This window comes from Bos indicus, chromosome 22, assembly GCF_029378745.1.
Source record: "Bos indicus isolate NIAB-ARS_2022 breed Sahiwal x Tharparkar chromosome 22, NIAB-ARS_B.indTharparkar_mat_pri_1.0, whole genome shotgun sequence".
In the NCBI taxonomy this organism is placed as follows: domain Eukaryota; kingdom Metazoa; phylum Chordata; class Mammalia; order Artiodactyla; family Bovidae; genus Bos; species Bos indicus.
In genome coordinates this window covers 7,752,171-7,775,504 of record NC_091781.1, presented here as the reverse complement: position 1 = coordinate 7,775,504, position 23,334 = coordinate 7,752,171, and the positions used below count along the sequence as shown (strand labels likewise).

The 23,334-nt window shown below is 38.2% G+C and overlaps 1 protein-coding gene across 42 annotated transcripts in view; it reads left to right on the top strand.

The window, feature by feature from the left end:
• CLASP2 (cytoplasmic linker associated protein 2) overlaps positions 1 to 23,334 on the top strand; it is a 174,794-nt gene that overhangs the window by 62,824 nt on the left and 88,636 nt on the right. For all 42 annotated transcript variants that reach the window (XM_070777343.1, XM_070777329.1, XM_070777327.1 and 39 more), the window contains 4 exons: positions 10,669 to 10,748; positions 13,601 to 13,693; positions 17,232 to 17,377; positions 20,295 to 20,430. In XM_070777343.1, coding sequence (XP_070633444.1) covers positions 10,669 to 10,748; positions 13,601 to 13,693; positions 17,232 to 17,377; positions 20,295 to 20,430 — 455 coding nt within the window. The remainder of the gene's footprint in view (positions 1 to 10,668; positions 10,749 to 13,600; positions 13,694 to 17,231; positions 17,378 to 20,294; positions 20,431 to 23,334) is intronic.

Sequence of the window (23,334 nt, the reverse complement as noted above, 5' to 3'; positions counted from 1 at the left end):
ACCTGTCCAGCCAGGCAGCAGTGAGCAAATATTTACTGAAAGCTTTTTCAGTGTGCTGCTACTTTTTTAATCTCTAGGAAATATCAGGGAACGGAACCAAGACCTGTCCTCCTAGAGTTTATATTCCAGTTAAATTTGGAATATTTGAATTTATTAATGGGAATTAGCATATTCTCTTGTACGAGTTATAATTTATTATTTTCCCATTTTTAAAAATTGGAATGTTTTATCTTCTCAACAGTTTGTTACAATTTTAAAAATATTAGGCCTTTTATGCTCTTATTATAAGTCACAAATATTTCCTCAGTCTCTCTTTTGTCTGTGGCATTTTTATATCAAAATTTTAAAATTTTGTTTTGGTAGGTAAAATATCTGTCCTTTTTTTTACTTCCAAATTTCCTATCTTGTATAAGGACGATTTTGAGCAGTCCCAAAAGTTTATACAAATAGTCTAATTTATTCTAAAACATAAAATTATTTTATGTTTAGTTCATTCAGTATATCTGAAATTCTTTTGTATAAGGTGACAGTATATTCATTTTAATTTTCTCCTCAAGCATGGACAAGTTATTGTCTTTACAATTAGATGAAACATTCTTTACTCCATTGACTTGCGATAACTGCTAACTGTGGATTTTGATTCCTGTTGTTTCTTTCCTTTTTCCCTGATGTTAATCCATACTTACTGTAGCTTTTAGTGAGCTAGAATTTATGTAGTTTTTTTTTTTAATGTAGCTTTTATTATGAAAAATTTTTAGCATATAGCAAAGTTGGCATACCACAAATAATCATCACCCAGATTTAACAATTAGCATTTTGCCATATTTGTTTTAATCATCTCCATATAGATATATTCCCATAAATACTTTTTTCAAAACTTAACAGTTGGAAAGTAAATTGTCAACATCAGAACATTACAGCCATAAGTATTTAATATGAATCTTCTAATTCTTAAAAATGTCTTCCTTATAACCATAATACCATTATCATATGCTGGAATAGTTCATAGTAATTTGTATAAAACAATTCCCTTACCAATTTTTATACCACAACATTGGCTTTTTTAAAAAAGAGTCTAAGCCAGTTGTCTTTTAAGATTTTCCCATATTGTGGATTTGTCTTGATTTCTCTGTGGTGATATTTAACTTGTTCCTTTAAGCCCTTTTATTTTCTGTAAATTTATTCTTTTAAATTATACACCTCCTTTTAAGCACTTCCATTGTATACTCAAATTTTCTCAAATATCCTAAGAATATTTTCAAAGAACAAGTGATTCTGTGGGGCCTGAAAGAAAAATATACTGTTTCTTAGTTCAGGAATGCCCTCTTCTGTTGGTATCGTGAAATGCAACCTCTTTTCTAATAAATACAAGGGGGTTTTCTATTATACTTCTGATTCTATGACACCTTCTTGTTTCAGGAGAACCCTTATCTTCTCTTCCTTTATCCACCAGGCTTTGAAGGGATACCCACCTCATCTAGATGCTACTTATCCCTGGTTCTGCAAGGAACCGTACTTGATACCTGCGTGCTCCTCCGCCGGGATCCTCCTCTTCCATACAAATTCCTCATATTTTCTCTCCAGCAAGGGCTCTGTAGTTGACATTGCTGGTTTTAGGATGTTTATATTCCCCATTTATTTATAATGGGACAATTGAAGTTTGAAGTGAGAACGTGTATAACAAGTTATGTGCTCTGGGCAGTTTTGTTTTCCTTTTTGGTCTTTCTCTGCGTTTTGGAGTATTTCGTAGAACATTTGATTTGAAATTGGATGACTACCATTTTACCCTGCGAATCAGAATGTCTACTGTTAAGTTTTAAGATTGCTTTTTAAAAAAGTTTTAAAATTTCCTTTCAAGAGGAAATAACTTTTTTGAAATGGATAATCTGTTATCTCAGTCTTTTGTTGAATTTTAGGACATCATTATTGAATTACTTTCCCTGTTAATCTGAATCATTTCTTTGTCATCTTTCAATTTTTTTTATACATTTGTGAATCTATTTTTGAGGTTTGTATTGTGTCTATCCCTGCACTAAAACCTAATTGTCATCTTCATCTTAGTTTTGTAAGTCTTGATTTCTGGTTGGGCAAGTACTTCTACCTTTTACTTATAAGGATTGTTTCAACAGTTCTTGGCCCATTGGTCTTCCAAATAGATTTTAGAATCAGCTTGACAGTTTCCACAAAAAGTCCTGTTTGAGGCTTGATTATGGCAGTAGTTTGGGAGGACTGGACATCTTTATGATACTGAGATTTCCTGTCCATGAACACAGAGTATCTATCCACTAATTTTAGGGTTCTTTAATGTCTCATTAAAATTTAATCGTTCTTCCCCTCACAATTTTTCTTTTTTTTTTTTTTTGTTTGGTTTGGTTTATTTCTAGTACCTGAAAACGTTTCTCTTTTATAGAAAAACATAATATTTTGTTAAGTTATAAAACTTTATTGAAAAAAAATTTTAAAGGCGTGAGTAAATGGACATGCTACTACATTCCTGGATAGGAAAACAGTATTACAAAGATGTTAAGTCCTCCCCAGATTCATCAGCAGAGTCGATGCATTTTCTTTTCTTTTAAATAGAAGTGTATTTGACATATAAGATTAGTTTTAGTTCTACCACATAATAATTCAAGATTTGTATATATTGCAAAATGAGCAGCATAATAAGTCGAGTTAACATCTTTTACCATACATAATTGCAGAACGTTTTTTTTCTTGTGATAAGAACTTTTGATATTTACTCTCTCAGCAACTTTTTTTTTTAACTTAGTTTTATTTATTTATTTTGCTGTGCTTACTTGCAGCGTGTGGGGTCTAGTTCCCTGACCAGGGATCGAACCTGGGCCCCATGCATTGGGAGCTCAGAGTCTTAGCCATTAGACTACCAGGGAAGTCCCACAACTTTCAAATATGCAATATAATATTAACTGTAGTCAGCATACTGTACTTTGCATTCCATGACTTAATTTATTTTATAATTGGAAGTTTGTATCTTTTTACTCCCTTCGCCTATTTCATCTACCCCTTGCCTCTAGAAACCACCAATCTGGTCTCTGTATCTGTGCTTTTTTTTTAGTTCACAAATGGCAAGATCATACTGTATTTGTCACTCAGAGTAATTGCCCTCAAGGTTCCTCAGTATAGTATTTTTTAATTTAAAATTTCTAACTTTGTTGCCTGAAGCATGGAAATTAAATTAATTATATTTTGATTTTACAACTAGACACCTAGATAAAGTTTAATTTTTAGATGATTTTACTATATATTGTTTTGAGCTTTTTATCTACCCCAAAGTTTGGTAAATTATAGCCAACAGCCAAATATGTCCTTGCTATCTGATTTAAGAAATAAAGGTTTATTGAAATGTAGCCACACTCATTCATTTGTGAAGAGTTGAGTAATTGCACCACACTCCGTGAGGCCTAAAATATTTTTTATCTGGCCCTTTTCAGAAAAAAAAGCCAACCTCTTATTTAGATAAGCAGACCATCCTTAGGTAATGTTTTGTTTTCTTCATTTTCAGTGCATTGACTTTTTACACTTGTGTTCTTATTTAAAGATTAATCTTCCTAAGTGCACAATTAGATTTACAGTTCTTTTAAAACTTTGAGGATATTAACGTACTCTCTGGCTCCCACTGTTGCTTTGGAGAAGTCTGTTCTGTTCTAGGTGATCTCTTCTTTCTCTGGTGACTGACTCTTTGGTGTTCTGCAGTTACACCACAGAGTTCTAGGCGTGGGTTTCTTTTTCATTGTCTTGTTTGGGTTATGATGTGCATCCTGACTCTATAGATTGCTGGTTTTCATGAATCTTGAAAGTTCACAGCCATTATCTTTTTGTGAACATTTCCATTCTCTCTCTCTGAGGCACTCCGATTAGATAGAGATTAGAACTTCTCGTGCTGTCCTCCGCGTCTTTTCATATACTTGCGTTTCCCTGTTTCTTTTGGCCACATTCTGAGTAGTTTATTCAGGTGTATCTTCTAGTTCTCTAAATATTTCTTTTGTTTAATCTTTCGGTCAAAGTTGGTTTTGTTTTGTTTTAATTTAAATAGTTGTAATACTGCATTCTCCTCCCCCCCAAATTATCTGTTTATTCCTGTTATCTTTTGTTGATTGGCATCTTTGTGATTCTATCCATATTATTTCTTTAAGCATTATACCCTCATCTACTAATATTCTGTAGTCTGTAACTTGGAGAAGGAAATGGCAACCCACTCCAGTGTTCTTGCCTGGAGAATCCCAGGGACGGGGGAGCCTGGTGGGCTGCCGTCTATGGGGTCGCACAGAGTCGGACACGACTGAAGCGACTTAGCAGGCTGTAACTAGGCAGTTCTCATATCTACACTTCTAAAATTCTGTTCTCTGTTCCCTATGACTTAGTTCACAATGGTTTGCCCTCTTGTGTACAGTCATCCCCCAGTATCTATGAGCGTTGGTTCCAGGACCCACCACAAATACCCACGTCATCGGATACTCAGGTCCCCTAGTCAGTCCTCCCTATTTGCAATTCTGCACCCATGGATTCAGCAAACCATGCATTATGTAGTACTGCATTATTTATCTTAAAAAATCCTAGAGTAATTCCTTTGTGGTTCAGTGGTTAGGACTTTATGCTTTCACTGCCATGGGTCCAAGTTCAGTCCCTGGTTGGGAAACTAAGATCCTGCATGCCATGCAGACAAAAAAATAAGTAAATAAAACAAAGTGTAGACCTCAGTATTTTTAAAAAACTAAATTCTAAAAAACTATATGTAAGTGGACCCTTGCAGTTCAATTCTGTTTTGTTCAAGGATTCAACATATTTGAACTTTGATTGTCAGTTCATTGCTTGAACTTGGTCCTTCAATTGAATTGGTCCTTCAGGTCCAAATTGAAGGTTCTAGAAGCTTTCCTCAGAGGAAATTTATTTATGCTACACACTAGAGAATCACCAGATAGGGACCCCTTCAGCCTACCCTAGGTCTTGTCTCAACTAGAATTCTCAGTTACTCCTCTCCACCTCTTTCCTGGGAAGTTCACTTTTCAATAGGGAAAGCTGCAAAATTGTATTATAAAATGAGCAACTGTCAGCAATGAAAGCAGCTTTTATAGCTCTCTGTGCAGTCTGCTGCAGCTTGCCCTCTAACCACAGTAATTCACATGTCTCCCACATACAAAACGGTACTCGTGGACATTTCCCAGAAGTCTCATCCTAATTATACCATTGGCTTAAAGTCCATCATCTTGTGATCTGCCTCAGGTCCAGGTGCATGTGAGCCTCTGGGTGGCTTCTGTCCATCCTAAGGCCTCTGAACTAAAGAGACATCTACTTACACCCCACGTAGTCAACATGTGACGGTGGTACCGGCATGGAAAAACCGTAATAGACACTCTCATTTAAAAAGGGGAGGAACAGGAACGTCCTAACAGTCACTGATCTGTAGCATTTTGAAGTCCTGCAGGAATCTGCGGTCAGGTTCCCTTACCTCAGGCATCGTGAATGTTCCGTCAAGAAGGTTTCATTCTCTCTTTGGGTATGCTTCTCTGAACCATTGTTTTCCTCTGTTGTTGGTTGCGCCCTGGACCCTCGGCTCTGCCCCCCAAAATCTTTTCTTCTTTTGCCTAGAAGTGTCTTATGTTTTCAGCTGAGTATCTTTTTCAGCCTACTTCCCTTAGAAAGTTGAGGATCCAGAAAGCTCTTCTGTCTTTTCATAGCACTCTTCAAAAGCATCAATGGTTGTTTCATTAGCGTAATTCTCTTGAAAAATGATGGATGTTTTATGAATTTTATCAAGGTTCATGCCATACTTCCTTCCATGTTGTTTTTCCTGCATTTATCTTTCTCTTCAGTGCTAGTCGCTTCATTGTAGCGTGGGAGGAACCTGCCTCTTTCCACCTCTGAGACTTTGCTCGCCTTGCTCCTGTATCTAAAACATGCTACTTTACCCTTGGCTTAATTCACCTTTGTATCCTTAGTAGTTAAGGACTGGCAAGCATGAAGTTTTCTCTTTATACTTGAACCTCTAGAAGTAGTATTTGGGGATTTCTGAGAGTGCCTGCTCTAGCCAGTCTGGCACACGAGAAGCCATGCTGTCTCCTGACGGTACCCCTAATCGCCCTTCCCCTCCCTGTGCCTCCCAGTGCAAGTGATTACCAGCTTAGAGTAGATTCTGGAGCAGGGGTCAGCAGACTGTAGTACACAGGCCAAGTCCAGCCAGCTGTCTGTCTTTATTTCACCTATGAGCTAAGAATGTTTTCTACATCTTTAAATGACTAATAATATTCAAAAGAAGAATAATATTGTATGACATGTGAAAACTGTATCAAATTCAAATTGCAGTAGTCTGCAAGTAGAGCTTTATTGGAATACAGCCTTGTTCACTCTTTACATATTGTCTGTGGCTGCTTTTAGGCTATAATGGCAATTATAGTTGAGAAATTGCAACAGAAACCACATGGCCCCCAGAGTCTAAAATATTTACTCTCTAGTCCTTTACAGAAAAAAAATTACTGACCTCTGTTTTAAAGTGGTTAGACAACTGTGCGGGCTTCCCTTGTAGGTCAGTTGGTAAAGAATCTGCCTACAGTGCAGGAGACCTGGGTTCGATTCCCAGGTCGGGAAGATCCCCTGGAGAAGGAAATGGCAACCCACTCCAGTATTCTTGCCTGGAGAATCCCATGGACAGAGGAGCCTGGCGAGCTATAGTCCATGGGATCACAAGAGTCAGACACGACTTAGCAACCAAACCACCACCACCACCGCTAGACAACTGGGCAAAGCTCTTCTTTTCTGTTTCAGCTCATTAACGTTCTCTGGTGTGATTGTTAACCCAGTTACGTTTGAAAGAGCTTTAGTCAATTTGGAAGCCAGCTTTGCTTGTCCCTTCAGCCCAACCTTTACCTGTGCTCCTGCTTTCAAACTTAATTTATCTAAATACGTCTCCTTGGTGTGCATGCCCATTCTCCTTTTCTTGCAGTAATATTTGACATGAAAGCCCATTACTCTTTTTTACTTCCTTCTGTGTAGTTATTTCCTTGCTGGTGCTAAAGGGATTTTGTGGTATGTTTAGGTGAACTTTTTAAAGTTGTATCAGAAGATGAAATGTTGAATGTGAAATGAAACAATTGATTCAACAGTTTATTTCCTATGCAGAGATCCTCTTCCTATAATACTTTGTAGGCCAAACACTCAAAATGAAGGTGAGGAAAAAGATTAGGCAAACTAGGTTTATAAAAAGGTCTCCTTATAAGACATGTGAGGTGTAAGAAAGGTTAGAATGCAGAGCTCAGCATGGCCTCTATCTTCGCACTATTAGCAGCACTTCTGCTTAACCACAGTGCTTCTCAGAAGTAAGAGTAAGGTAGATTAGGGTCAGCTATTCAAACTATGTAAATTCTTACCAATATTCGTGTCCAGGTTTAGAGACCTAACTGTCATATCTGAGATAGTCCTAAGGCTGATTTGTCTCTGTATCTCTGCAGGACTTCTTTTTTAAAATTTACGTGTTTGGCTGCACCGGGTCTTAAATGTGGCTCATGGGATCTTCTGGCTGTAGTATGTGAACTCTCCTTATAGCATGTGGGATCTAGTTCCCTGACCAGGGATTGAACCTGGGCCCCCTGCATTGGGAGCACAGAGACTTAGCCACTGGACCACCAGGGAAGTCCCTCTTGTGTCAGACTTCTAAAAGCCATTTAATTTCTGCTCCCCCTCTATTGTCCACTAGCTTATTTGACCCTACTCATAATAAGACAGAATTTACTGCATAATCAAGACATTATGATTGGAGTAAAAATTGTGACTTTCAAACTTAGACTTTCCTATGTATGTCTTTAGTCATTGGCACTGGCCTTATCAGGGTTTAGTCAGATTCTCTGCATTCCCTTGAGGCCTTTGGCATTTGTTGTGGCTGGCGGGCTGATGTATGGGCATTAGCATTCTGTTGTACATATGACACTTGAGTAAATTGCATATACACTGTGATGACTCTTCATACTGCACTCCCCCTTCGCATCTCCATTTGTCAGTAGAACTTTCTGCTTTGCATTCTTGAGCACACTAAGGATAACTGGCTGTGCTGTGGTGTTTCTGTGCAGGTCTCCTGTACCAGCTGGGATGTATACTTTACAGGAGTCAGATATTGGTTCTCAGACTTCCCTAATGGTTGCTCAGTTGCTCTTAATATTGTAACAAAGTATTTTGCAAGAAATGGTATTAACATATAAAGGAACAAAATATATTAATAATTGTGGAAAGAAAGTTGTTATGAAAACTGTGTTGAATGTTTAGGAACTACTGGATAAGGTTGTTACTCAGTTGCTCAGTTGTGACTCTTTGCAATCCCACGGCTGCAGCACAGCAGGCTTCTCTGTCCTTCACCATCTCCTGGAGTTTGCTGAAACTCATGCCCATTGAGTTGGTAAGGCCATCAAACCATCTCGTCCTCTGTCGTCCCCTTCTCCTCCTGCCTTCAGTCTTTCCCAGCATCAGGGTCTTTACTGATAAGTTGGCTGTTCGCATCAGGTGGCCAAACTATCGGAGCTTTAGCTTCAGTGTCAGTCCTTCCAATGAATAGTCAGGGTTGATTTCCTTTAGGATTGACTGGTTGGATCTCCTTGCAGTCCACGTGATTCTCAAGAGTCTTCTCCAACACCACAGTTCAAAAGCATCAATTCTTGAGTGCTCAGCCTTCTTTATGGTCCAACTCTCACATCTGTACATGACTACTGGAAAAATGATAGGTTTGACTATATGCACCTTTGTCTGCAAACTAATGTCTGCTTTTTAATACACTGTCTAGGTTTGTCCTTGTTTTCTTCCAAGGAGCAAACATCTTATAATTTCATGGCTTCAATCACTGTCTGCAGTGATTTTGGAGCCCAAGAAAATAAAGTCTCTCACTGTTTCCATTGTTTCCCCATCTATTTGCCATGAAGTGATGGGACTAGATGCCATAATCTTCATTTTTTGAATGTTGACTTTTAAGCCAGCTTTTTCACTCTCCTCTTTCACCTTCATCAAGAGGCTCTTTAGTTCCTCTTCACTTTCTGCTGTTAAGGTGGTATCATCTTCATATCTGAGGTTATTGATATTTCTCCCAGCAGTCTTGATTCCAGCTTGTGAATCATCCAGCCTGGCATTTTGCATGATGTATTCTGCATAGAAGTTAAATGAGCAGGGTTACAATATACAGCCTTGATGTACTCCTTTCCCAATTTGGAACCAGTCTGTTTTTCCATGTCCAGTACTAATTGTTGCTTCTTGACCTACATACAGATTTCTCAGAAGGCGGGTAAGGTGGTCTGGTATTCCCATCTCTTGAATTTTTCACAGTTTGTTGTGATCCACACCATCTAGCATTGTCAAGGAAGCAGAAGTAGATGTTTTTCTGGCATTCTCTTGCTGTTTCTATGATCCAGTAGATGTTGGCTATTTGAACTCTGGTTCTCCTACGTTTTCTAAATCCAGTTTGAACATCTGGAAGTTCTCGGTTCACATACTGTTGAAGCCTAGCTTGAAGGATTTTGAGCATTACCTTGCTAGCATGTGAAACAAGTGCAATTGAACGGTAGTTTGAACATTCTTTGGCCTTGCCCTTCTTTGGAATTGGCATGAAAACTTACCTTTTCCAGTCCTGTGGCCACTGCTGCTAAATTTGCTGGCATACTGAATACAGCACTTTAACAGCAGCGTCTTTTAGGATTTCAAATAGCTCAGCTATAATTCCATAACATCCACTAGCTTTGGTCGTTGTGATGCTTTTAAGGCCCACTTGACTCCACACTGCAGAATGTCTGGCTCTAGGTCAGTGATCACACCATCGTGATTATCTGGGTCATGAAGATCTTTTTTGTACAGTTCTTCTGTGTATTCTTGCCATCTCTTCTTAATATCTTCTGCTTCTGTTAGGTCCATATCATTTCTGTCCCTTATTGTGTCCATCTTTGCATGAAATGTTCCCTTGGTATCTCTGATTTTCTTGGAGAGATCTCTAGTCTTTCCCATTCTATTGTTTTCCTCTATTTCTTTGTATTGATCGCTGAGGAAGGCTTTCTTACCTCTTCTTGCTGTTCTTTGGAACTCTGCAGTCTAGTGGGTATTTCTTTTCCTTTAGCTTCTCTTCTTTTCTCAGCTATTTCTCAGACAACCATTTTGCATTTCTTTTTAGGTTAATTAGTGGCTTTTAAGTAAGTACTGCCTACTGAGTTTACTTTTTGATTGTGTATATACAGTAAGAGATCTCTATATATGTTTGAAGTTAATTTGAAGACCCTCATTTTTTTCACATTTGCTTTCCTGAGCACTGCAGCACACATGGATCCTTTATCTCACTTATTTGCCATCAATAGTGACATTGTCGCTTAAACTGTTCCTCTTTTTAAATGTTTATCCTTTTACCTGTATTTCTTGTGTCCTTGCTGTTTCGTTGAATGAAGGGTGAGAGGGTTTGTATAGTTTGGATTCTTTTACCAGCCTCGTCTAGTATCTTATAGAGAGTTAATCAACTACTACTAAGTACCTTCTCTTTTCTGAGAAGTTGAAGAGTTTTTAATGTCTTCTTGTAAAATGGAATGTCTCAAAATTATGCCTTTTTCATATCAAAAGTTAATTTTTTCATGGCATTCATGGTGCTAAAATGCTTAAAAGTAAACTTAAAAAAAATTTTTTTTTCTTTTTAATTATCAGGTGCTTCTAAGGAAGGAGGTGCTGGAGCAGTTGATGAGGATGATTTTATAAAAGCTTTTACAGATGTCCCTTCTGTTCAGGTAAGGGTACCAGTAATGTAGCATTCCCCATTCATATTCTATGTTATAATCACTTGTTTTTGTCTGTTTTTTCAAATCTTTTTTTTTTCTGAATTGACTGCATAAATAAAATACTTGACTTACTATTATCAAATTATTATTTATTGGTACATTTGGATGTTCAAGTGATTTTTCAGTGAGGCTGAGATAAAATTAAATCCATATCGTTGAGTCATATTACATTACAGTGTCTCAGTATATCCACTGTTTTTTTTAAAGGTGCTTGTAAACAGTGTTCTTTCATTTTTTCCCCCCTATCTTTTTGTCTGCTTCATCTATTTCTCCTCTACAGCTGCATCCTTCTTTATTTGACTGTTGAATATTTGAGATTTCTTAAGGGTTTAGTTTTAGGCCTCTCTTCTTACTCTCCATTTTCTTACTAAGTCACTTCCTTCAAATCTATGGCTTTAGTTCCTGCCTTTACATAGATAATGCTTAGTTTTTTATCTCTAAGCCAGACGTCTCTTTATTGTGAAAGTAATTTTTCCACCTATTGTTTCTTTACATCTCCTTTTAGATGTCTCTGAGGCATCTCAGGTTCAACCTGTGCACAACTGGATTCATGATCTTCTCCTTTCAAATGTACTCTTTCAGGATTTCATGTGGAAGCCATTACTGAAACAGTTACAAAATCCAGACACCTAGAAATTATTCCTACTGATTGCTAACTTAGCAGGGAAAGCAGGAGGCAGGAAAGGCTTAGACACTCCATTGATCCTTCTCTAACAGAATGTTATCTGGTCCCCCTCTGACCTCTTCCACCTTGTCTCATGCCTTGCTGCTGTTGGTATTCTTGTTTCTGGCAAGTTTCGTTTCGTTTTAAGTAAAAGGGGAATTTAATGGCTGATGAAAGTGAAAAACATAACCAGGGCCATTTTGAGGTATCCATGTATACCACTCAGATGGTATCCAGAACCCTGTTCTTTGTTAGGTCTTATTTCTGGACCCTTCTACATTGTCTTCCCTTGCAGTCAGCAATATGGCTATAGCTGTTCAAGCCTCAGACCCTCACTACACTCTGTCTCTTCTCCTGGTTGACCATGTAAAACTTGTATTTCATTCTAATCGAACTGATTTGGGTCACATGCCCACTTCTGAACCTTGACTGTGATGTAGAGAAATCCTGTGTACTGACTGACTTAGGCCTGGGTCCCTGGTTCTTTGCCTGGTTTCCTTTGCACTCTTTACTACTGTACTTGGCCTTCTCTCAGTTTCTTTCAGGGCTTTGGCACATGCTGTTCACTGATCTCTGTTTTGTCTGATGATATCTGCCCCAGTTTATGTTTGACTTTCCTCACTGGTTCACTTCCCTCTTATATGTACACTTTCATGACAGTGTGTAATTCTCCTTGGTGGTACTTTCTATTTGTAATTTCATATTTTATATAATTTGATTAATTCTTTTCTCTTTTGACTAGATTATATGCTGCTGAGACAAAAACCATGCCTATTTTTTGGTAACCATAGTGTCCTTTATGCCTAGAATACTGCATCCTTGTTATGTGAACACTTGTTAAGTTAGTGAAAGGTGTTTGGCAGTTAGCTCCTGAGGGAAACAAAGTGAGCATCTCTCCTGGCTGCTGTCTAGCATGGACAGGGGTGGAGGAGGTATTAACCTAAAACAAATACGTATCAACATATGAATGCAATTTAGTTCAGTTCAGTTCAGTCGCTCAGTCGTGTCTGACTCTTTGTGACCCCATGGACTGCAGCATGCCAGGCTTCCCTGTCCATCACCAACTCCTGGAATTTACTCAAGCTCACATCCATTGAGTCGGTGAGCCATCCAACCATTTCATCCTCTGTTGTCCCCTTCTGTTTCCCAGCATCAGAGTCTTTTCAAATGAGTCAGTTGTTCACATCAGGTGACCAAAGGATTGGAGTTTCAGCTTCTGCATCAGTCCTTCCAATGAATATTCAGGACTGATTTCCTTTAGGATTGACTGGTTGGATCTCATTGCAGTCCAAGGGACTCTCGAGAGTCTTCTCCAACACCACAGTTCAAAAGCATCAATTCTTCGGCACTGAGCCTTCTTTATAGTCCAACTCTCACATCCATCCATGACTACTGGAAAAACCATAGCCTTGACTAGACGGACCTTTGTTGACAAAGTAATGTCTCTGCTTTTTAATATACTGTCTAGGTTGGATAACCTTTCTTCCAAGGAGTAAGCGTCTTTTAATTTCATGGCTGCAGTCACCATATGCAGTGATTTTGGAGCCCCCAAAAATAAAGTCAACCACTGTTTCCCCATCTATTTGCCATGAAGTGATAGGACTGGATGGAGAAGGAAATGGCAACCCACTCCAGTATTCTTGCCTGGAGAATCCCAGGGACTGGGGAGCCTGTTGGGCTGCCGTCTGTGGGGTCGCACAGAGTCGGACACGACTGAAGCAACTTAGCAGCAGATAGGACTGGATGCCATGATCTTAGTTTTCTGAATGTTGAGCTTTAAGCTAACTTTTTCACTCTATATGAAATCAATAGATTTGTTATATACCTGAAGTCATTTAGAGGAATCCTTCCTATTTTTACTAATCTGTAGGATATTTGTATTTCATTTTTAAATGACAAAGCATTTCAAGAGTGTATTTGAAGTTACTTATGAGTGGAGAAAATACCCTTAACTAGGTAACTGGTAAGGAAGATAAAGTATTTTATTTTATTATTGTTTGTAATGTATTTCCATTCTTCATTTTAAAAATGGTGCTAAAATGGGAAAAATACTGTTAAATGATTATTTTAAACATCAGGGCATCATTTTGTTGTGGCAAGAAATATTAATGTTATCATTTTGCATCTTTTCTTTAAGATCTATTCTAGTCGAGAACTTGAAGAAACGTTAAATAAAATCAGGGAAATTTTGTCAGATGACAAACACGACTGGGATCAGCGTGCCAATGCAGTAAGTGTTCTATTTTTTATTTTCTTCTCTCTCTCTTTCCTCCCCACCCCGCCGCCACCCCAGTGTTCTTTTTCAAAAACTTGGAAATTTAGTAGTAGTACTATCTGGTATTTGCTTGTGAAATAAAGTCTGATAAGTAGTATTTCACTCTGGAAAACAAATTGAGATATTAGGCCTTTTTCAGGGTGCATTTTTTTCTGTTTTGCTGTTCAGGAAGAGTCTTTCTCATCCATTTGTTACTGTCTCCACCTGTGTTACTTGTTGAGCTTCCCTGATGCCCCAGTGCCGTGGCTTTCCTTTGGGTTACATAGTTGTGGAGTAAAGGGAACCCTTGGGCACTTTTGGTAGGAATCTAAATTCATAGGGATGGCATTAAATCTGTAGATTGCTTTCGTAGTATGGCCATTTAACAGTATTCATTCTTCCAGTCCAAGAGCATGGGATAGCTTTTCATGTCTTTGATTCATCTACAGTTTCCTTCATCAGTGTGTTATGTTTCTTAGTGAATGTCTTTTACCTCCTTGGTCAGGTTTATTCCTAGGTGTGTGTGTATGTAATATATATGTAATGAAAGTGTTAGTCCCTCAGTTGTATCCAATTCTTTGTGGCCCCATAGACTGTAGCCTGCCAGGCTCCTCTGTCCATGGAATTCTTCTGGCAAGAGTACTGGAGTGGGTTGCCATTTCCTTCTCCAGGGCATCTTCCCGACCCAGGGATCAAACACAGGCAGATCCTTTCCTGTCTGAGCCACCGTGGATGTGGTTTTAAAAGATTTTTTTTTTTTACTTTCTGATATTTCATTGTTAGTATAAAGAAATGCAACTGATTTCTATATGTTAATCTTGTATCCTGCTGCTTTGCTGAATCCATTTAGTAGTTGTAATCGTTTTATTGTGGCATCTCTAGGGTTTTCCAGAAAATCATGTTACTTGCATGTGATGGCAATTTTACCTCTTCCCTTCCAATTTGGATACCTTTTATTTCTTTTTCTTGTCTGATTCCTATTATTAAGAGTTTTAATAAATCTTGTGTTGAACTGAAGTGGTAGAGTGGGCATCCTTGTCTTGTTTCCGATTTTAATGGCAGTGTTTTCTGCTTTTTACCATTGAGTGTTGTTTGGGTTTGTCATGAACCATTGGCTGTGAGTTTGTCATAAATAGCTTTTATTGAGATATGTTGAGATATGTTTCTTTTATACCCACTTTAGTAAGAGTTTTTTATCATAAATGGTTGTTAAATTTTGTCAGATTCTTTTCTGCGTCTGTTGAGATGATCATATGATTTCTTTTGTTGATGTGCTGTGTCACATTTTTTGATTTGCATATGTTGAACCATCCTTGTGACCCTGGGATGAATCCAGTTTGGTCAAAGTGTATGACCCTTTTCATATGTAATTGGATTCAGTTTGCTAATATTTTACTGAGGATTTTTTCATTTGTATTCATCAAAGATATTGGCCTGTAATTTTCTTTTTTGGTAGCGTCTTTGGTTTTGGTAGTAGGGTGATGGTGGCTTCATAGAATCACTTTGGGAAGGTTCCCTCTACTTTAGTTTTTTGTTTTATTTATTTATTTGACTGCACCAAGTCTTAGTTGTGACATGGGGACTCTCTTAGCTGTGGCGTGTGGGATCTAGTTACTGACCAGGGATTGAACTCAGGCCCCCTGCATTGGGAGTGCAGCACCTTAGCCATTCCACTAGGGAAGTCCCTCTTTTTGGAAGAGTTGGAGAAGGTTTGGTGTAAGTTCTTTTTTGTATGTTTGATAGAATTCCTCAGTGAAACCATCTTGTCATGGACTTCCATTTGCACGGAGCTTTTTTTAATTGCAGATTATGTAAATTTTTCATGATCAATGATCAGATTGTTCAGGTTACCTGTTAATTCTTCATTCAGTTTTGGTGGGCTGTATGTTTCTAGAAAGTAAGATGGACTTGTTCTATTTTGTGCTGTATTAACAATATTACAAAAAAAAAATAAATAAAAAAAAAACAATATTACAATAAACATCTATGCATGTGTCTATAACAGTGGTGTTTTTATTTTTGTAGGTTAAATTTTTATAGATGAGGTTGACGGGTAAAGAATAGATGATACAGTTTTATTTCAGTAGATATTGCCAAAATATTTTGAACAAAGATATTAGTCATTCATGATCTACTTAACAGTAAGAATATGTTTTCTGTCTGGTACTGGGTTTTACTGAGTCTTAACTTTTGCCGATCTAAGGAAGGAAAATGGTGTGTCTTTGTTGTAATTTGCATTTGCTTATCACTAGTAAGGTTGAAGGCAATGGCACCCGACTCCAGTACTCTTGCCTGGAAAATCCCATGGATGGAGGAGCCTGGTAGGCCGAAGTCCATGGGGTCACTAGGAGTCGGACACGACTGAGCGATTTCACTTTCCCTTTTCACTTTCCTGCATTGGAGAAGGAAATGGCAACCCACTCCAGTGTTCTTGCCTGGAGAATCCCAGGGACGGGGGAGCCTGGTGGGCTGCCGTCTCTGGGGTCGCACAGAGTCCGACACAACTGAAGCGACTTAGCAGCAGCAGCAGTAAGGTTGAACACGTTTCGTTGTATTTATTTTAGCCAATGTAATATTTGGTTGTCTTTTTTTCACTTTATTGCCATTCCTTGTGCATTGTACTGTTGTGTTGCAGATAATTTTTTCCTACCATATTGTGATTTTTTTAGTTAATCTCATTTAGATGCCTCCTGATTTCTGCTTACGATAGTTTCCCTTCTTATATATACTTAAAGTTATATAATATTCTTTCAACTATTTTTTTAATATCCACAATATTTTTTTATACTTTCCATCTTTAGTTCATCTTTTTTAACTTTGAAAGATATCTTTAAAAATTTAGAGAAGCTCAGAAATTAATATGCTGCTGTTGCTAAGTCACTTCAGTTGTGTTCGACTCTGTGACCCCATACGTGGCAGCCCACCAGGCTCCCCCGTCCCTGGGATTCTCCAGGCAAGGATACTGGAGTGGGTTGCCATTTCCTTCTCCCATGCATGAAAGTGAAAAGTGAAAGTGAAGTCACTCAGCCGTGTCCGACTCTTAGAGATCCCATGGACTGCAATCTACCAGGCTGCTCCGTCCATGGGATTTTCCAGGCAAGAGAACGGAAGTGGGGTGCCGTTGCCTTTTCCAAGATTAATATGAGATTCTACATAATAATGGGTATTATCTAGGTAAACTTTTAACTTCTGTGTGTGACCACAGACGTGCACCTGAGTATGTCTTTTGTCACAATTTTAAATAGACTCCCTTAAAACTTTAAGATTTATTTATATACTCAAACATTATATATGTCTATTATACATATAACTGAATCTGTAATGTTCTTTTCCAGAAAGCTGTTTTGTTTCTTCACATGTTTATTTATGTTTAGTGCTGTTAAAATGTCTGAATATAGTTATAAAATCTAATGAAAACTTCTAAAATTTTGTTCAAATAATGTTTAGGAAGTTGTTTGTTTTTTTATACTGCTTTACTTTTTAATGTCAGTAATGAAAATTTTCTTTATTTCAGCTAAAGAAAATTCGATCATTGCTTGTTGCTGGAGCTGCACAATATGATTGCTTTTTCCAGCATTTACGCTTGTTGGATGGAGCACTTAAACTTTCCGCTAAGGATCTTAGATCCCAAGTGGTTAGAGAAGCTTGCATTACTGTAGCGTAAGTATATTCTTTGTGTGATAAGTATTTTTTATGAATTAATTTCGTGCTCATTGATTGAGTTACTCATTCAGTAAAGCACTAGTAAGATAACCCCCCTAAAGCATGATCCAAAAATCATATGCATAAGGATTAAATTTGTGTGATTTTGAAAAAAAAAAAAAATCTTTCTTAATAGTACTTTATACCAACTTTGAACTATGTTTATATGTCAAAAGTCGACTGGTAGATTTTTGGTCACTAACTCTGTGAGTATAAGAAAAAAATGAATGGGTCTCAGAACCGGCTCTTCTTATGTAATGTTCTCTTTGCTAATTTGGATATTAAGCTTTTTTTCTGACATTTTAGCAATTGTCCTCGAATTGTAACATCCATCATTAACTTATCAAAGTCTAAACCTATTCAGTATGTTTATATTTTTCTATAATTTAAGGATGGTAGAACACTTGAACTCTTCTTACTGCTGCTCCTGACCAAAAAAAAAAATTTGTTGTATATATTGTTGTATAAGCCTTCCTTTGGAGAGAGGGAACACTTAGATACATACTATTAGTATTTATAATCCGGATCATATTAGATGTCCTAGTCAGAACAGAAAAAAATAAACTAAAAAACTCAGGAAATAAAAACTATGAGGATTGCAAGAAAAGGAACAAAACTGCCCTTATTAACAGATGATATAATTATCCATGCAGAAAAAGTCAAGAATTAATAAATGATTATAATTAAGGAACCATGTAGCATGGTTGCTAGATACAAGTCAATATACCAAAATAATTGAGTATCTCTTGATAGCAAAACAAAACAAAAATCTTCAAATTGTAACCTTGGAAAATACTTCATGATGAAAATTCCGCTTCTTGCCATGATGCAATAACTGGTATAGGATTAGCCCTCTTGCAGAAAACTGAAGAAAATGTATAAGACAACTGTGTACAGATAATGGACAGTAGACAGAGCAGGACTGTAATTCTTGAAACATATCAGTTGAACAGTACCATCAGCACAGTTTTGACCTGGATGCATTTCTGAACCGTGGAGGGGGAGGGAGAACCCAGGCAGAGCAAGACAGTCTTACTCAGTTGAAGAAGAAACAAGAGATGGGAGGTTCTGAAAGCTGAAGTGGCTAAACTTTTCAGTGCAGAATACTGGGGAGAAGAGAGCTATAACGAAAAAGAGCCATAGAAGTCTGCATAGGGGATCCATGAGTCCAGTTGAACACTAATCTGTGCATGTGAAACATACAACTCTCTGGGGACAGGAAAGACCTACTGCTGGAAGCCATGAGGTAAACAACAGTTCCCAGAACTTGAATGGGCTGGGACAGGTTCAAGTTTTGAGGAACCAGACTGGAGAGACCTTGTCAAACCCCTAGGGCATGCATTTGAGACCCCAGAAAGGCTGTTGTGTAGGAATCGTACTGCTCAGGCTACTCGAAGCTGAGTACTCTCAGGCTACCCCTCCTAACAAGCTGGGAAAGATGAGGCTACTTCCAAAGGACATCACCTGCTGACCAGAACAAAAGGCTCACACTTTAAAGGAGGACAGCAACATCAGGGCACAGGTGGCCTCCCCTGCTTCTCATCTGAGTTTCACAAGGGAAAACTGAATGTGTAACTGAACACTAGTAAATAGGTCTGAGTACTGCTTTGAATCGGGAATCTGATATTTCGGAGCCAACTGTATTCTAAATAAGGTATAATTATGTAGAAATGTGAGTATTTACAGCATTCTTCATAAGTGTTTTACCTAAAGTCATACTGCTGCTGCTGCTGCTAAGTCACTTCAGTCGTGTCCAACTCTGTGTGACCCCATAGACGGCAAACCATATCAAATTAATTAGGCTGGATTAGTTGTTTAACTGCAAATTTGGAAAGAGAAGACATATTTGTTTAGAGTCACCCAACTAACCAGTGCATCTGTGCACGCTAAGTCACTTCAGTCATATCTAACTCTGTGCGATCCCATGGACTGTAGCCTGCCAGGTTCCTCTGTCTGTGGGATTCTCCAGGCAAGAATACTAGAGTGGGTTGCCACGCACTCCTCCAGAGGATTTTCCCTGCCCAGGGATCAAAGCTACGTCTCTTATGTCTCCTGCATTGGCAGGCAGGCTCTTCACCACTGGCGCCACCTGGGAAGCTCCAGTCAATGTATGTGTGTTAGTTGTTCAGTTGTGTCCAACTCCTTGGGACCCCCTGGACTGTAGCTCACCAGGCTCCTCTGTTCATGGAATTTTCCCCAGGCAAGAATACTGGAATGGGTTGCCATTTCCTTCAGAGGAACTTCCCAACCCAGGGACTGAACCCGAGTACCCTGCATTGCACGCAGATTCTTTACCGACTGAACCACCATTCTTTACTGTCGGTTTACCAGGGAAGCTGGTAACCATTGTATGGTAGAGTTCTGTGTTCAATCAAGAATTCTGAAATCCTACACCAAACATGTCAGGAAGTATTTGTGACTGAAATAGTAGTGGTACCATTAATACAAATAGCAGAATACTGATTTGGGTAAGATTTTACTTGTTTGTACAGTATGTTGAATATAAGATTGATACTGGGGCATCAGAATGAAAATATCTGATGGATAAAGACTAAACATCAGGACAGTCAAAGCTGAGTGTTTTACCTGTCATGTTCATGCTTAAATTCTGAGATCAAATGGCTTCTCTATTGCAGAGAGATGCTTAAAATGCCAAAGTCAACTCTGCACTAGACAGTAAAAGGTCAGGGAGAAGAAAGAAATACTTAATATCTGCACTTCCCTTTCTCTCTTTTGTTTTTCTGCCATTTTAGAACTGGTTAAAATAAAGATTTTAGGTTAATTCAGTAAAAGAATATTTTAAAATTACATGGTCCTACCTATATTTAATGTTAAACTATTTTTCTAAGACAACATTTTTTGTCTTCCTTTATAGCCATCTTTCAACAGTTTTGGGAAACAAGTTTGATCATGGCGCTGAAGCCATTGTACCTACACTTTTTAATCTCGTCCCCAATAGTGCAAAAGTCATGGCGACTTCTGGATGTGCAGCAATCAGATTCATAATTCGGGTAGGTTCTTTTCCTTTCTTTTTTTTTTTTCCTGTCTTCCTCTGTGTGTCTGCCTGTCCATTTGTCTGTCTCTCTCTCTCTCTTTCAATGTACTTAAATAAATCATTGGAATTTTTTTAAACCCCAAGAAAAAAATTACTTTTGAGTAATTTTTCTGATAATAAAAGTAATACACAGGTATTAATGAAATTTAAATAGTAAAGAGGATCACAAAGTAAAGATGCTTGTATACAGAATATAATAGGCACAATACGCATGTGCATGTGTGAGCGTGTGTGTGTGAATCATGTTACAGGTCAGGTCAGTTCAGTTCACTCAGTCGTGTCCAACTCTTTGCGACCCCATGAATCGCAGCACGCCAGGCCTCCCTGTCCATCACCAACTCCCAGAGTGCACCAGCACTCACGTGCATCAAATTGGTGATGCCATCCAGCCATCTCATCCTCTGTCGTCCCCTTCTTCTCCTGCCCCCAATCCCTCCCAGCATCAGAGTCTTTTACAATGAGTCAACCCTTCGCATGAGGTGGCCAAAGTACTGGAGTTTCAGCTTCAGCATCAGTCCTTCCAATGAACACCCAGAACTGATCTCCTTTAGGATGGACTGGTTGGATCTCCTTGCAGTCCAAGGGACTCTCAAGAGTCTTCTCTAACACCACAGTTCAAAAGCATCAATTCTTCGATGCTCAGCTTTCTTCACAGTCCAACTCTCACATCCATACATGACCACTGGAAAAACCATAGCCTTGACTAGATGGACCTTTGTTGGCAAAGTAATGTCTCTGCTTTTGAATATGCTATCTAGGTTGGTCATAACTTTCCTTCCAAAGAGTAAGCGTCTTTTAATTTCATGGCTGCAGTCACCATCTGCAGTGATTTTGGAGCCCCCAAAAATAAAGTCTGACACTGTTTCCACTGTTTCCCCATCTATTTCCCATGAAGTGATGGGACCAGATGCCATAATCTTCGTTTTCTGAATGTTGAGCTTTAAGTCAACTTTCTCACTCTCCTCTTTCACTTTCATCAAAAGGCTTTTTAGTTCCTCTTCACTTTCTGCCATAAGGGTGGTGTCATCTGCATATCTGAGGTTATTGATATTTCTCCCAGCAATCTTGATTCCAGCTTGTGCTTCATCCAGCCCCCAGCCTTTCTTATGATGTACTCTGCATATAAGTTAAATAAGCAGGGTGACAATATACAGCCTTGACGTACTCCTTTTCCTATTTGGAACCAGTCTGTTGTTCCATGTCCAGTTCTAACTGTTGCTTCCTGACCTGCATACACGTTTCTCAAGAGGCAGGTCAGGTGGTCTGGTATTCCCATCTCTTTCAGAATTTTCCACAGTTTATTGTGATCCACACAGTCAAAGGCTTTGGCATAGTCCATGAAGCAAAATTACATGTTTTTCTGGAACTCTTTTGCTTTTTCCATGATCCAGCAGATGTTGGCAATTTGATCTCTGGTTCCTCTGCCTTTTCTAAAACCAGCTTGAGCATCAGGAAGTTCACGGTTCACATATTGCTGAAGCCAGGTTGGAGAATTTTGAGTGTTACTTTACTAGCATGTGGGATGAGTGCAATATTGCAATAGATAGTTTGAACATTCTTTGGCATTGCCTTTCTTTGGGATTGGAATGAAAACTGACCTTTTCCAGTCCTGTGGCCACTGCTGAGTTTTCCAAATTTGCTGGCATATTGAGTGCAACACTTTCACAGCATCATCTTTCAGGATTTGGAATAGCCCAACTGGAATTCCATCACCTCCACTAGCTTTGTTCGTAGTGATGCTTTCTAAGGCCCACTTGACTTTGCATTCCAGGATGTCTGGCTCTAGGTGAGTGATCACACCATCATGATTATCTTGGTCGTGAAGATCTTTTTTGTACAGTTCTTCTGTGTATTCTTGCCACCTCTTAATATCTTCTGCTTCTGTAGTAACAGACAAATGTTAAACAGTAAAAATATTACAAGCAGTGGTAATAGATGACAGCAAATTCTTAATATTTCTCATCATCCACCTCTTAAAGGTGGCAGAAGAAGAGTTAAAAATGTAAAACTTCCCCACTTAAATTTTTAAATTTTGCTCTTCTACAACTCACCACTGTAACCATTCAGGATGTACTTTTCCAAACCTCTATTTTGTGCCTATACAAACTATATTTACTACAAAATGTAAGTGTAGCATTTATATTTTATATATATGTATAAATGTTTTTTTACCTTTGCTTTTTAAACTTCATGTACTCAGGCAGCTTCCCTTGTTTAATTATTTTTGATGTCTAAGTCAGGTCTTAGTTAAGGGGCATAATATTAAGCTGTCCTCACCATATTTGAAGTTTGTGAAATTCTTTTTCTCTGTCCTTTACCTTACGCTGTGTATTATTAGTATCTTAAAGGTTTTAAAATTTAATAATTAAAGAATATTATTTCATATTCTACTTTGCATTTCTTGGATTATTAGAAAACATTAGGTATTTTTTTCCTTTAATAGTTTTTCTAAGGATTGCCAGTTTATATTCTGTGCATTTTTTCCTTGCGTTTTTTTCTATGGCCTTTTTTCTATGTTATTAGAACAGTTGGTCCTCCTTATCCATGGGTTCTGCATCTGTGGATTCAACCAACCTCAAATCAGAAATATTTGCGGGGGAAAGAATTGTAATGCATTTCAAGAAGCAAAACTTGTATTGCCTTCTGCTGGCATCTGTTTCTATAACATTTATAATAATTACAACTATATGTGTATCATTTACATTATATTAACTTATTAATCTAGAGATGACAAAGTATACAGGAAAAAAAAGTGTAGGTTTTATGCATATACTGTACCATTTTATGTAAGGGATTTGTATATCCCCGAATTTTGGTATCCTCACAGGGTCCCAGAACCACCCCCGTGGACACTGAAGGA